A 13,952-nucleotide genomic window follows, 5' to 3' on the forward strand; every position below is an offset into this window, starting at 1 on the left:
CAGCCAGGGTCAGCCCACCACACATGTTCCAAAGAACAATTCATTCTCAGGAAGTAACAACCATTAAACCTTAAGGTATTAAACAAATATCATATTCATACTGAATTAAATGACAAAGCGTGGCTTTTCTTTTAAACGGGTTTGGGTGCACTGTTTAAAAGCATCTTTTCTGGTATTTTTTCCCCAACAAAAAAGAATCATCACATTATGACGTAGTATTTGAAAGTTTTTGCTTGTCCTCTGAAAGCAGGATAACCCATTCAACAGAAACATGCTAAGTTCTTCAGGAAGTCTAGTACGATGAATGGAGACCTAGATGAAGCTGGTCTTAAAGAGCTTATACCTGCTTGTGAGCTGTTTTATCCAAAAAGTGCTTTTGCAGAACTGAGCATAAACTGAAGTCACAGAGAATAGTTTTACCGATCTGTGGCAGGTAAATCTACAATGCAGTTCTGAGGAAGCTTCTGATATTATTCCAAGAAGGCTTCTTATCCAAAATACATATGCCTGAAAGAACTATACCACTGCCTGAAAAAGGAGCATCTTTTGCAACGCAGTGCTCCCTAACTATATCTACTTTGCCAATAGCACTGCCGTCATCCCTCAAAATCTTTTTGTACTTCCAGACACACAAAAAATACCTAACTTAACTGGACGTCTCTAGGAATATACAAACTCAAATAATTCAGAAACACTATTTCTAAAGAACTAACCCCTTTATTTTTAGGCAACTTGATTGTTAATTATCATACCTGATTCTGCTGGAGAGGAGGCTGGGACTGTCCATCAGGAGCCTGGCCCTGGCTATCATTCCCTCCTACCGGAGAGCCACGAGTCGTGGCTGTCATACTCGACACAGGGCAGATCTTTGCAATTTTGTCTGCTTATGTAGTTGTTGTGAGAGAAGAAATTATAGTCCACTTAGTAAAGTTGAAGTACCAGCATATGCTTGCCTTAAAATGCTCCAACTCAAGAACATGCCATCTTGCAGAGACCATTGCATAACCTGAAAAAAAAAGAGAAAGACAATATGCTATATTGACACATGCATATAAAAGTAATCAATACCTGGAAAAGAACACTACAAAAACAAATACACCGCTATAAAGAATCTTTTATTTTAGACTTAGTATTTCTTTTTATTAAGTACAACTGACATCAGAAGAAGGTAATATTTGAAATCTTCAACATGATTTTAATGTTCTAAGTAAAAATTACACTGATAATTACACCTGTACACTACTGTGAAACTGACACACATGCAAAATGCAGCTGTTTACTCTGACTCTGTTGTGCTTGAATTGCTACAGTAGATTTTCAATTTGAATTCAAGGTGCTGATCGAGGTCTATGTAGAAATGACCTGGTTAAGAGCATAAACAGCTAAATTTGTCATCTTTTCCAATGCTCTTCTCCTGACACTGTCCAACTGCAGATGTCAGAGGGAATTAAGAGATTGATTCCGCCTCACCTAAGACTAATAGAGACCCTGCAGCCAAACTTCTTCTATTAGCACATCAGTATTTACCCAGCACATTTGACCTGTATTCCCCTCTTCCAGCACGTGCCTATGAAAGCCTGGGTCTGGACTTTCAGGCCCACTACAAAGCCCATCACATCCCCACCAAGTATTTTAGTGGATTATATGAAGAAAATTCTGACATCGCATTTATTTGTTGATCTTGTAATCATGATACACCAACAGTTCAATAATCACTATGTATTTCAACTTCATTTTGTTAAATACAGAAATAAAAAGTTGCATTAAGTTATAGCAGCGATTCCACTCTATACCACAGGGCATTGTATAACCACGGAAGACGAAACGTAGTTTTCCAGAGCAACTCAGACTTCCTAGCACCACATAAACAACAACAGTACTCGGAAAGTTCAAAAGCCAAGTAGGGTGGTAGAAAGAATTGTATGAGCTTTCAGCAAGATTCATTTGGCAGTGCTAAGTTCCTGATTCAATCAGCAAAAGCTTGAAGTTAACAAGTTAGAGTGAAATTTCTGCTGTAACACTATGCATATTTGTAAGTGTTTTATTATGTTGTCTCATCTCAAATTAATTTTCAATGCTGTTATCTTTCTCCAAACACTTTAAAATCCTTTCCTAAATTGTGCAAATTTGCAAGCCATTACATACACAATAAAAATTCTGACTGAATACACTATTCCTCCCCTGTCCAGTCTCCAGTATTAACAGCACCAACAAATTTAGAAATCTCTAATATTGTCACTTCACATTCACTTTTGAACAAAATTGTATTCTTTGAATACAGTCAATTGTAATCCATCCCCACCCTTCAGAATTCATATTCATAGGTCTTAGTAAGCCTGCTACGTCCAGAACAAAGGCATTACCAACTCAAATTTTCTTTAGGAAGAGACTGATTTTTTTAAATGCGTTTTTAAAAATGAACTTATTTTAATTGGTGGTCTTTTTTAAATGCCTTCCTGAGTATTTAATTGTTTTCTATTGACATTTAGAAAGATCACTAGGTAGAAAGTATTAGCAAGACTAAGTTTCCTGCCATATATATATATATCCACTGCACGCATATACACACACACATATATACACACACTGCAGTCTACTGCAGTTCAATGCAGTCAGTTCCCCTGCACTACCTGATTGAGGCTTCTAGGTACTTGCATAAACCAATGAAATCAAACTTCTGCCAACTTACATTGTACTTTTCAACAGCCCTAAGCCAACTACCACCACAATAAACCTTCCTTAATCACCACCATTCTTCCTTAGCAGGTCTGGTTCACAATACCGCCACACAAAAACTTGTGCTGGCACAAGGAGTGAGGTAGCAAAGAAGCAGGAAAAGGGTGAAACAGCTCCTTTCAGCAGCAATCCTGGTCTAGGCTGGCTTAAACAGCAGAAAGAAGCGACCACTGGCAGCTGTGGTTCCACAGTAACTTACATCAAGTGCAAGCTGCTTCAATCTCATCTCTTTCTTATTCTAATGCTTTTGGCTGAACTATCATGAAGTGAGCCAGTTCAGAGTATTAAAGGAAACAACAACGCCCCCCCCCCCCAAAACTACAAAAGAGTGTAGTGTACTGCAAGGCCAGAGAGTACTCATCCTAATGCCACCCAGGGAGCCAGGACAAAACTGCAGCTCTCCTGTTAGACTAACTTACACTAGTGTGGATTTGATTTTGCCTCTGTGCTTAGTTGAAGGGTCTGGGCAAAGCATTCTTGTATCTTGTATTCTGCTCAAGACAAGTGACATAATTTAACTAGGAGATACAAGAGAACTACTACTGAAATAACCAACTTATTCAAAGTCTTGTGATTATTTTTCAGTTTCCTTAATTACCTGAACTAGTGTACTGCAAGGCCAGAGAGTACTCATCCTAATGCCACCCAGGGAGCCAGGACAAAACTGCAGCTCTCCTGTTAGACTAACTTACACTAGTGTGGATTTACCCTCTGATTTTGCCTCTGTGCTTAGTTGAAGGGTCTGGGCAAAGCATTCTTGTAAATTCCTTTCTGCTCAAGACAAGTGACATAATTTAACTAGGAGATACAAGAGAACTACTACTGAAATAACCAACTTATTCAAAGTCTTGTAAATTCACAGAGTAAAACAAAATCTGTGTAACTAAAATACACAGAATTTTGTAGACACTAGTAAATACAGAACATTTACATAAAGGACTAATGTAACTTTTTCTTCCTCTTATTTAGCGACTGTTTGCTTAAGACTCTAATCATGATACTCTATGTATATTACTTAAATTACATTCCCAGAAAAGTGTATTTCAGGGCCTCTAGAGAAGTTCAATGGCTTGGCCATGTGCATAAGACAAGGCCAACTTCTTAAGTGAGTTCATCACTTCTCCCCCCCATTTGTGTGATGTCCTCAGAGATACAAAAGTAACTTCAAGTTATGCTGCAGCTAACTAAAAACACCCCATCTCCAATAAATGGTCCGATTGCTTCTTGTAGTATCTGCATATTCTAAATTGCAAGGATATCCTTGTTCAGGTATTTTCCTTCCAATTACAGAGTATTCAAATATGTTTTTGTAAGCACAAATCATCATCCAATTTACGCATTTTAAACAGTATTAGAAGGGAGTAATTTATCAGTCCTGTTTTCAGCCACTGATTTAACCATTTATGTTTTAGAGAAAACATCAAACTGCATGCCCGCAGAGAACACGCTACTGCTTTAATCTCTCTAGCACTGATTAACCATGAAATTTCAAATTCCCATCACTTCTTTCATTCAGACTATTCAATTTCAATTTTTTAGAATGAAGACTCTATATTAATTTTTATATGCATCTCATTTCTACTATATTTGATTTTGGATTCAGCACACTAAGTCATGTTAAAAAAAAATTATCACCTTTACCCAAAGCTTTGAATGGATGTTTTGATACACTGTCAAGATGGAGACAGACGCCTATTAAATGACAAACTAACTACTCCATTGTTAATCAAGCAATGCATGAGGCTACAAAGACTGAGTCAAATGAATCCCACTGACATTTGCTTTTGATTGCCAACTGAGCAAATTCCGATTTGCCATGCTTTTGCCATCTCCTTATGTCACCCTGATCCACCACTGAATTATAAGTGAAAGTCAGCTTTTGCTTCACCTGACTCCTTGTAATGTCAGTAACAGCAGGAAAAGACAACTATAGTTTTTTTGACTCCGCATGCTCGCCATTTAGAAGACACCACCCATGGCAAGTAGCATTCCAGCAGAGCACCAGCAGACTGCGCAGAGGATGCCAGACACGGCACTGCGCTCCGGGAAGGACCTCTGCTTCCAGGCTCAAGCATTCAGTACAGCTGCACATCTGAGCCTCACCTCAGCTTCCACAGCCAGCAACCTTGTGCCTGTGTGGCAGAATAGATTAATTTTGTTTGGGGAAGAAAAGAAATCAAGCACCTTTTCAAAAGCCAGGAAAAAAACATCAGACATAGGTTCCTGGGTAAGTGCTAGATAAGAAGCAAATATGTACATATTACTCTGTTACAGTATAACACATAACAGCAAATACAAAGGATGGCATTTTAGCATATAATGATCAAGGAACATACATCATTTTCTAATACGGTTGACTTCTAGAACAGCTTTCATCTGTGTTTCTCAAAGTCATCTCCCTCAAAAGTAACTGAAATACCCCAATACATACAGCCTTTCTCCTAAATTAGCTACTTACCATATAATCTCAGAAAAAAGCAAATGCAAGGTGACAGATGACAGTAGCAGACGTCAAAATGCAATTTATTATTCATGTGCATTACCTAAGCCCTATCTAGGGACACAGACCTATTTTTCCTTTAAATAAAGTTTTCTGGTTCTATACAAGTGAGGACATATGCCACAAAAATCTACTTTGCAGTGTGGTAACAATGTATGCCAGGATACTAGTCTACTCAACATGTAACAACAGAGCTTTCTAAAAATCATACAACTACGCTAAGAAAAAATAAAATTATTTTTTCTCCAGCATTATTTATAGAATGACGTTCCTATCTTAACGGGATCTCACAGAAGATATAAAATTATTTTCTCCAGCATTATTTATAGAATGACGTTCCTATCTTAACGGGATCTCACAGAAGATGTGCTTTTTTATCATACGTGCTGTACTGCAAAAAAGCTTAACTGCAGCAATACAAATCGTAGGTTGAAAGGAATCACAGATTTGCTTCATATAGGATTCTGGGAACTGCCTTCTTAAAATCCTAATAAATACTGACTCATCACAAGGGTTATGATGTGATTCTAGTCTAAAAATTCTAGACTTAGGAATCTAACTTTCTACCCTATTCCTTCATTTCAATCAAAATGCCTTCTCTTCTAGAAACACCTCCCCCAAAACTGTAACACTGACCTAATTCAGTAGTTACAATTTATACACACCCCCACACATTTATCATTTTCTTTTTTCTCTGTGCCTTGTGTCTTTCAGGAGGGAGGAAATTATTTATATTATCAGAATGGAAAGCTGGTGGTCCCAGCAATTTGCTCATTAACACTGACATGCACTAAAATGGAAATGTATTCAGTGATTAATGAAAAACTTGTCATTAAGCTACTATTCAGTAGAGCAAGAAGTGTCTAACTTTCCATATTTAAAAAATACTTAAGCAGCAATCAGAGAAAAGGTTATTTCAAATAGTTTATATTACAAAGACAATTAATTTAGATTCCTTCTCCTAGCAAAGAACTGAGTGTACATGGGACTTAGTCAACTGCATCAGACTCCAACACATTATTTCAAAGCAATAAATTTCTAAGTGATACAGTAAAAGATTTTGAGTAACTATAATTGTTATGAACTAAAACTATTCTCACTGAAAAATAGGTTACTTCAAGTAACCTTTTTTGTTGATCTTTCCAGATCATACATCTGAAATTAAGACACCTGGCAGCATAAGTTTCTGGAACATTTGAAACATCCATGAAAATGCACAATTCTATTTGCCCTCAATACCATATGACAAAATAAAGAGGGATGTCCCTCTTTACTTCAGAATACTTCAGTTCTTTCCGGATTTTTTTTTTTTTTTAAACTTCAAAGCTTAGTGTTGAGACTAAGTGTAGCTAAGCTACATCTACTTAATGGTACGCGACTTTACTTCGTACAAGATGCTCCTACACCTACCATTCACATGAATTTAAGCAAGCAGCAAAAGCACAGAAAGTGCACTTCCAAAAGAAAGCATCACCGCTTATTGTCAGGTCAAGGGCAAAGCAGAGGGACCACAACTCTCAACCCCATAAATAGGGTCTCAAAGGAGTCATCTAAATGCATTCAGATCTTCCAAGTACCAGCTACGCAGCATTCTATGCTGAAGAGACTGTAGACCAATGCTGCATAAAATGCTAGTTTTAAGCAATGATGTATCCTCCTTCTTGAGCAACAAATATTAATATTATCTGTATTATAGACTTACAGGTGCAACAGCCTGATCCTATTGTCTTCTGCCCATATTTTAGAGCACTGGGGAACTTATGCAAAGCTCTGGTTGAAAATTTAAAGTTCTGAGGACGTTCAAACATTGAAGCCTTAATGAGAATGAGATTTGGGGAAAAAGTTCAACAACCTCAAAGAAATGAAAATGCCATGGTTACACCCTGTGTTAAGAGAACTAAAGTACTCATGTGGCATAATTCAAGAACAGGGACAGAGAATTCAGTATTTCTCCCATCACTATTTAAAAAAAAAAACAACAAAACCAAACAACTAGACATAGAAGGCTTAATCATACAAAGAGCAATTTTTTTTTTTTAACATAGCTCTGTTACAGCAAAACCACGTGGATTATTTCACCTTTTGAAAAAAAAATTTCCAACCAGAAAATGGGACAATGGTACTGGTTTCTCATGTAACCAGACCTGAGACATACTGATGAAGAGCAGAATGTGACTACATTTAACTGTTTCAGGTGTAACAAGCAGCCTAAGCTTATGGTTCTCAGATTCCCTTTTTGGGTGATTAGAAGTAAAGTCTCTCCTCAGGCTTCTCTTGCTAAAGCTGACCCCCTTCCATCAAAAGTTTTTCAGTTTCAATATAAAATTCTCATTCAAATGCCAAGCTTGGAGCCCAAGAAATTCTAACCAAAGCAAACTGTATTCAAGCTAAGGCTGAGAACCCAGTATTTGGCCCTGCACATCAAGGCAGCAAAACTGACATATTCAAAATGTATTAACTTCTTGTTTCCACATGGAGTGTCTTCCCAAAAGACTTAAAAAAACCCCAAGGAAATCCTTTACACTACTCAAAGGACTGTCTTTCTTCAAGGCAAGAATTGATGAAGGTCAGGCCCTGAAAGGGAACTGGACAGCAGCAACAAGTGTCTTTCTCTAAAAGACATAAACTTGCCAATAATTCTTGGGGCATTTAATGGTTAGATGGTGTACCACTGGTTACTTAAGGTACGTGAAGCTTTTGCCCAGATAATGTAACAAAAGGTCAGGTCTTCAGATCATACACAGTTCTGGCTACCAAACAGAAAAGTCAATTTCAATTCCTGTTCTGAAGGAGAAGTGTTTTGCTCATTTGACAGTAAATAGAGAAGAATGCCAAAGATACAGCACCAAGAAAGCAGTCAATGCCTTACATACAAAACCAGCAGATGTTAAGATAATTAACCATGTTCCCTTCAGTGAGCTGTGGCCTTGCTGCCATGCTTTTCTGTAGGCGTACATTTCAGGCCACTTTCATGGACAGAGCACTGAGCAAGACTGGGCCTCTCACCCAGTATGACCATTCCTTCACTGTCAGGAGCTTTCAGTGGGAGTTACACTGCTTCAACTGGTATGAAACTGTATCCTCAATGATACTCAATATATCTCAATGACAGGAGGAGAAGAGACATAAAATGTACAGCCTTGTTTTAAACGTTTCCAAGTGATTAAGAAACTACATTCAAGGCACTGGTAAGTCGCTAGATAATGTGGGGTTTTATGCTGGGAGATGAGAATTTTGGTCACAACAATAAAACAAACCAGACTTTCCAAGAACAGAATGAAGTCAAGTGAATTAAAAAAGGACCGGTAAATGCACGCGCTATAACCTAAGAAAAGCAAACTTAGTAAGTCATGTCTATGTGGAAAATGCTAACGTCTATTTTAAAAATTGCTTAAATGTTTTCAGCTATGACTTTCACTTACTATGCAGCCCTTTTCTTGAATTCACAATGAACATGCAAAGAAGCAGGCAAGACTTCCTTTCACCTTGTAATAAAAGAACAAACTACAACAGAAAACAACCTCTAAAATTAAAAAAAAAAAAATCAGACCCACAAACTTTAGTATGCACATTTGTTTCAGACAGTCAGATTCAATCTCATGCTGCTAAGCAATACAATGCTATACTTTTTTCCAATTACACTGCAGTTTATTTATGCAGGAGGCCGCCCTTCTGCAACCCAAAATATGTATTCTTGGCAACATAGCCTATCAGGACTGAGTTGATATTGCGGGTCCAACTGCAACCTCAGTCCTTCACAGGCAGCAGTAGAACACTATAAGCAAGGACAAATCATGGTTTAATGTTTACATTTTAATAATGTTCTAGATTAAAAGGAATACACAGATTTGCAGTTGATACTTCATAATCTATGGAGTAATTATTATTGTATCATGTCTACTTATCACTACTTCAAGAAAAATAGTACGTCTAAAGATTGCAAAGACTGATTAAATGCTCTTGGTTGCTTATTTCCAATTATTAAATCTGTAGTTTGGTCATGGCCATATCAAATACTTCAAGCTGTTCATCCAATGCTAAAATGGATGTAATAGTTACACCTCTCCAAGCTATATAGCAAAGTTCACTGTCCAGAACACTTCAAGATCCCTGTTTGTTCCTTAAAGCATTAATCCAAATGCTAATAATTGCAAGATGTTACGCTATTAGACTTTTTTAAAAGATTTAATCTCACTTCATTTTAAAAAAGATAATTAACTTTCAATATTACTTCGTATTCAAACTGGACTGCTCTGCCTTTTTGCTACAAAGAGCATTATTATTGAATGCTCAAAAGTCAATGGGAAAAATCAAAATACATTCTCAGTATTACAGGTAGCAAAAAATATAGGCTTAATTTCACTTAAGTAATGAAGGCTTTTCTCAGCAAGACATGAATTTTTACAGCAAAGCACTAGGGAAGAGGAAATTTAAAAATTTCTGAGCACTGAGGGTATCAACGGCTTTCTACTAGTTGCTGAAGCACACTATAAAAGGGGAATGAAAAGCTTTGGGAGCGTACAGAATGGGATCTATTACAAAGTCTGAAAGAGACAACAGACCAGATACCTCAGTTTACACAGTAGTACTCATCTCCATGTTTTCTCTGCATGAGGATGCGTACAGTGCAGCCTACAATTCTTGCCAATTAATATTCTTCATAAGAGCAGACAAACATAAATGATATTTCTCTACTGGCACTGAAAGTTTTCTTTTTTATTAGTTATAACCATATCTAGCAGTGGTTCAGAAAACAACTGGACAGTGACAGCAACAGGTTCAGTTTCTTAGTGGAATGAGTCTTTAAAGCTGTTTCAGGAGAACATATAGGTTTGTATACTAATGCAGGTAGAAAACACCACCTCATTTTTCTTGCACTTAAAACAAAAATCAGTTTTGGATAAACATACTGCAATGTATTAACAAAACAGAATGATGTATCCCAAAGTATTTTTTTTTCTTCTTCATGCAATTCATTTAATACATGGTCTCCAAATTTATTCTAATTGATTATCCTTATTTTGTAGCCAATATGTATATCCTAGTACGCACGTATGATTATCGTTCATAATTAATTTAAAACATCCTAGCAACCACCATATAAATCATTAAATAAATGTTAAACATCTCAGCCTCTTCTGCCATGATATTAAGTACTATTTCTGCTCTGAATCTAAACACAAAAGATGATCAGTGTCATAACAAAAAACTAAGTTTCCAACATTTACAATGTAATGTATTAGAGCAACTTATACTAAATATTTTAAAATCAGAAAACCCAGATAAGCTGCACTCAAGAGTTTTACAATATGATCAAGAATCCAGAGAAATCTACAGACGTAACTTCTACTAGATCTTGAAAAGCAGGATATAGTCCAAAATAGCACAGAAAGGAAGGTGGGAAGGAGTAGGGGGAATGGAGAGAAGAAACCAAACTACCATCTCTGGACATAAACCTGTTTAGTGAAACTCATAGCCACTAATACAACTTCTTACAGTCTAATAAGTAAGATCAATTTAATACTTTTCTTTATCATAAATGTGAAAGATGTTAGAGACTACCTGAATTTCTGTACTGCATTTTTACATGCTCGTCTGATTGAATTTACAGTAAACAAAACAGGTTTAAAAAAAAAAAAATAATCTCCACTGATTGAAACCTGAATTATTAACACAATTTTAACAAACAGGGACAACATTCCTAAGCAAACCCTTCACGTATCAATTCTCAATCCCATACTATTCAATATTACCAATAACGTAGACAAAACTATAAAATTACTAATAAATTTTGCACATGGCACACAAACTAATGGGGTGATAAACAATGAGAACATGTCACAGAGTAATCTGGATCATCTGATAAACTGCACAATAAAATGTGCACTAACATAGCCAAGTGTCAGGTCATTCACCCAGAAAAAAAGGACATATAGAAAACTTCGTATATATTGGGAAACATGACAAGAAGCATGGTTATTCTAGAAAAGCAACTGCATGTGAACACCACAATTGCATGTCTGTAGCAAGAATAAATCTCAGGACTGTTGTCTTTTTAACAGAAGCATATAATTTTGGTCGCAGAACTGATAAGAAACTTGTGAATTACAGCCTTTTACAGCTAGAAAAAAAAAATAAATAGCAACAAAGACACCCTTCACACCAATTAGCCGCCCCAGCAAGATAAGAGTGCAACATGCTGAATCAAATATCTGAACCCATTACAACACTGGCCACAGGACAGAACACCAGAGACCATCCACTTCCCAGGCAACCTAGTTGTTATGGGGTTTCCAACTGCTATTTATCTTATTCCCTTGCAGTAAGAGAATAAAAACGTCCTTTTAAGACTGCTATTTCTACTCTCTTCAACTTTTGGGCCTATCAAAGGAGAAAAAGAACTGAGAAGCCAGCAGGCAAGTACTATATGAACTGTATATGTAACTGACATTTTCTTTTCAAAAAAGCAGTAATTGGTTTTTCTGATTTTATGTGCTTGATTGGCAATGAGGACCTGCCTTTTCCCTACAACTTTTGAGAAGAGGTACACAACTTTCTACATGACATAATATTTCCTTTTCAGTTCTGAAGCCCGAAGTTATAAATACAGTAAGATTATTTCATGCTAAGAGCTTTTAAGCTGTAGACTTCAAGAACAGAACCAATACATCTAAAATGTGTGTTCTGCAAATCTTTGGCTAGTCATGCAAGAAAACATTTCTTGACTATTTGAAATAGCACACAGAGCTAAGACCAGCTGATACCACTACCAACTATATATAGCTACACTTTCAATTAAAAATAATGTCCATACACAGAAACCATCTTTAAACATAACTTTTGAAGTGTAAATGATAGAGAGTAATATATTTGGTAACACTGTTCTTCATAGCAAGCGAGAAGGGAGGATGCTGAATGCATTCCCAGAACACCGGGTAACAATGAAGTAGTATTTCCATCCATTGCAATTCTCCCACTGAAAGGGGTTAGGAATTTTATCTTCCAACATGAGGGACTAAGTACCATGACATTGTTATGGTTTTGCATTGGAAATTAAAGCAGACAGCAGATATAAAATACAGACAAAATACAGAACTAAATGGGGAGGAAGGTCTAGGTTTAACAGTTTGAAACAAAATCAGTAATAGTAGGGTGTAAAAAAATTACTACCAGCTATGCACAGGAAAGAATACCAGTAAGTCTTCAGCATTAAAGAACAAAGCCAAAAAAGCACTTCAGCAAAAGGATCTTAAAAGGAGTTCAATCATACCAGAGGAAGAGCAGTAAACACCATTTTTACTCAAGTCTAGTTTTCTTGAAAGCAAGAACTCAGCAAGAAAGCCAATTCATACAACCCAAGAAGTATACTAGCTTCTACAAGGTAATATTAAAACAAACAAATAAATCTGATTTTGTTAACAGGTAACCTTTTATGCAACTCCGCTAACATAAGAAAATGCTCTATTACATTTATGTTTTTGTGTTGAGCAGTACCCATTTTTGAAGTACCAAAGCAAATTAAAACAAGGCCAAAAATTTTGTTTGTAAAAAGCTGCCAGTCCCACTTTTGTTTCATCTTTGCGAGGTGAACGTCATCAATACTACACTTCACAGTAGCTTAAGCCTACTTGATTTTGTTTGTGTTTGGACATTACATCATTTCACAGCAAAGAATGTTTGGGGTTTTTTTAATTTTGTTCAGATTTGCCATAAGAAGTCTGCAATATTCACATTTGGGTTGACAAAAATAAACAAATGTTGATGCATCTACACAGATTTTTTCCTCCAAACTGCAAACTCCAGTTTCTTAACCACTTCAGAAGTTCCTTCAATTCCATCTTTAGGAATGGATACTCCTTTCTTCTTTCGTGATCAAATCCTTGGAATTCTAACTTCGTAAAAGCTTTGGCGTTTGTACCTGATATTGTGAGGGTAGCAGTGAAACCATTGATACACACCCACAACTTTAGTTCTGCGATTTATGCAGGAAGTTTTTATTGCTAGTTTAGGTTGCATTAGATTCTATAATTTCTCTCTAAATCAGGTCCTAAGGTTGACTAGAGAAGAACATGAGTTTTGTAAATTCCAAAAAACAGCCACAAAATATCTCACTTTTTGGGAGTTGGGCTCAAACCCTTAATAATTAAGAACCTTTATCCTCTAGCTCTGCTGACCTTTGAAACTTCCTTGGAAGTTGTGTTCTTTTGCTGCAAGAAGGGCTCACAAGAAATCTCAGATTTTTTTAGCACAATTTTGTAGGCAGGATTGATGAAGCTAAAACTCTGAAGTATCCACCTCTTCCTCCAATGAATAGAATACAATATTTAAGAATAGAATTATTTTTCAGCTGGAAGGGACCCACAATGATCATCTAGTCCAACTGCCTAAGGATTACAGATAACATTAACTGCAGACAAAAAAAGAAAATCTAAAAACTTAATGAAAAAAGTTTAAATCAAAACACTCCCTTTCATCTGCTATACTAGACCAATTTAATACTATTCGCAACTTCAATTCTCCCCGAGGAACAGAGTGAAAAAGGAAGTAACACTTCAACATTCCATCCTTGGAAGATCCCGCCAAACTGTACAAATGTCCAAATCATCATTTCTCATGTTCAGTGGCATCCCTAGCCTTGGTTTCCCCCTGAGATACATAAATACATCATGGCTTCTGTCATTTCTGATGAGGTTCATACATTCTACCAGGCTACTGG

General features: G+C 36.5%; 1 protein-coding gene across 2 annotated transcripts in view; it reads right to left on the bottom strand.

The window, feature by feature from the left end:
• The window catches only part of USP9X (ubiquitin specific peptidase 9, X-linked), a 79,952-nt gene extending 78,951 nt beyond the window's left edge, over positions 1 to 1,001 (bottom strand). The window contains exon 1 of one of the 2 annotated variants that reach the window (XM_009283035.2): positions 753 to 1,001. In XM_009283035.2, the coding sequence (XP_009281310.1) occupies positions 753 to 848 (96 nt within the window). In that variant the 5' untranslated portion in view covers positions 849 to 1,001. The remainder of the gene's footprint in view (positions 1 to 752) is intronic. The other variant, XM_009283036.2, reaches the window with a different exon arrangement.
• Between the last annotated feature and the right edge of the window lie 12,951 nt (positions 1,002 to 13,952).

The sequence above is a fragment of the Aptenodytes forsteri genome, unplaced genomic scaffold, assembly GCF_000699145.1.
Source record: "Aptenodytes forsteri isolate BGI_AS27 unplaced genomic scaffold, ASM69914v1 Scaffold2, whole genome shotgun sequence".
Lineage (NCBI taxonomy): Eukaryota > Metazoa > Chordata > Aves > Sphenisciformes > Spheniscidae > Aptenodytes > Aptenodytes forsteri.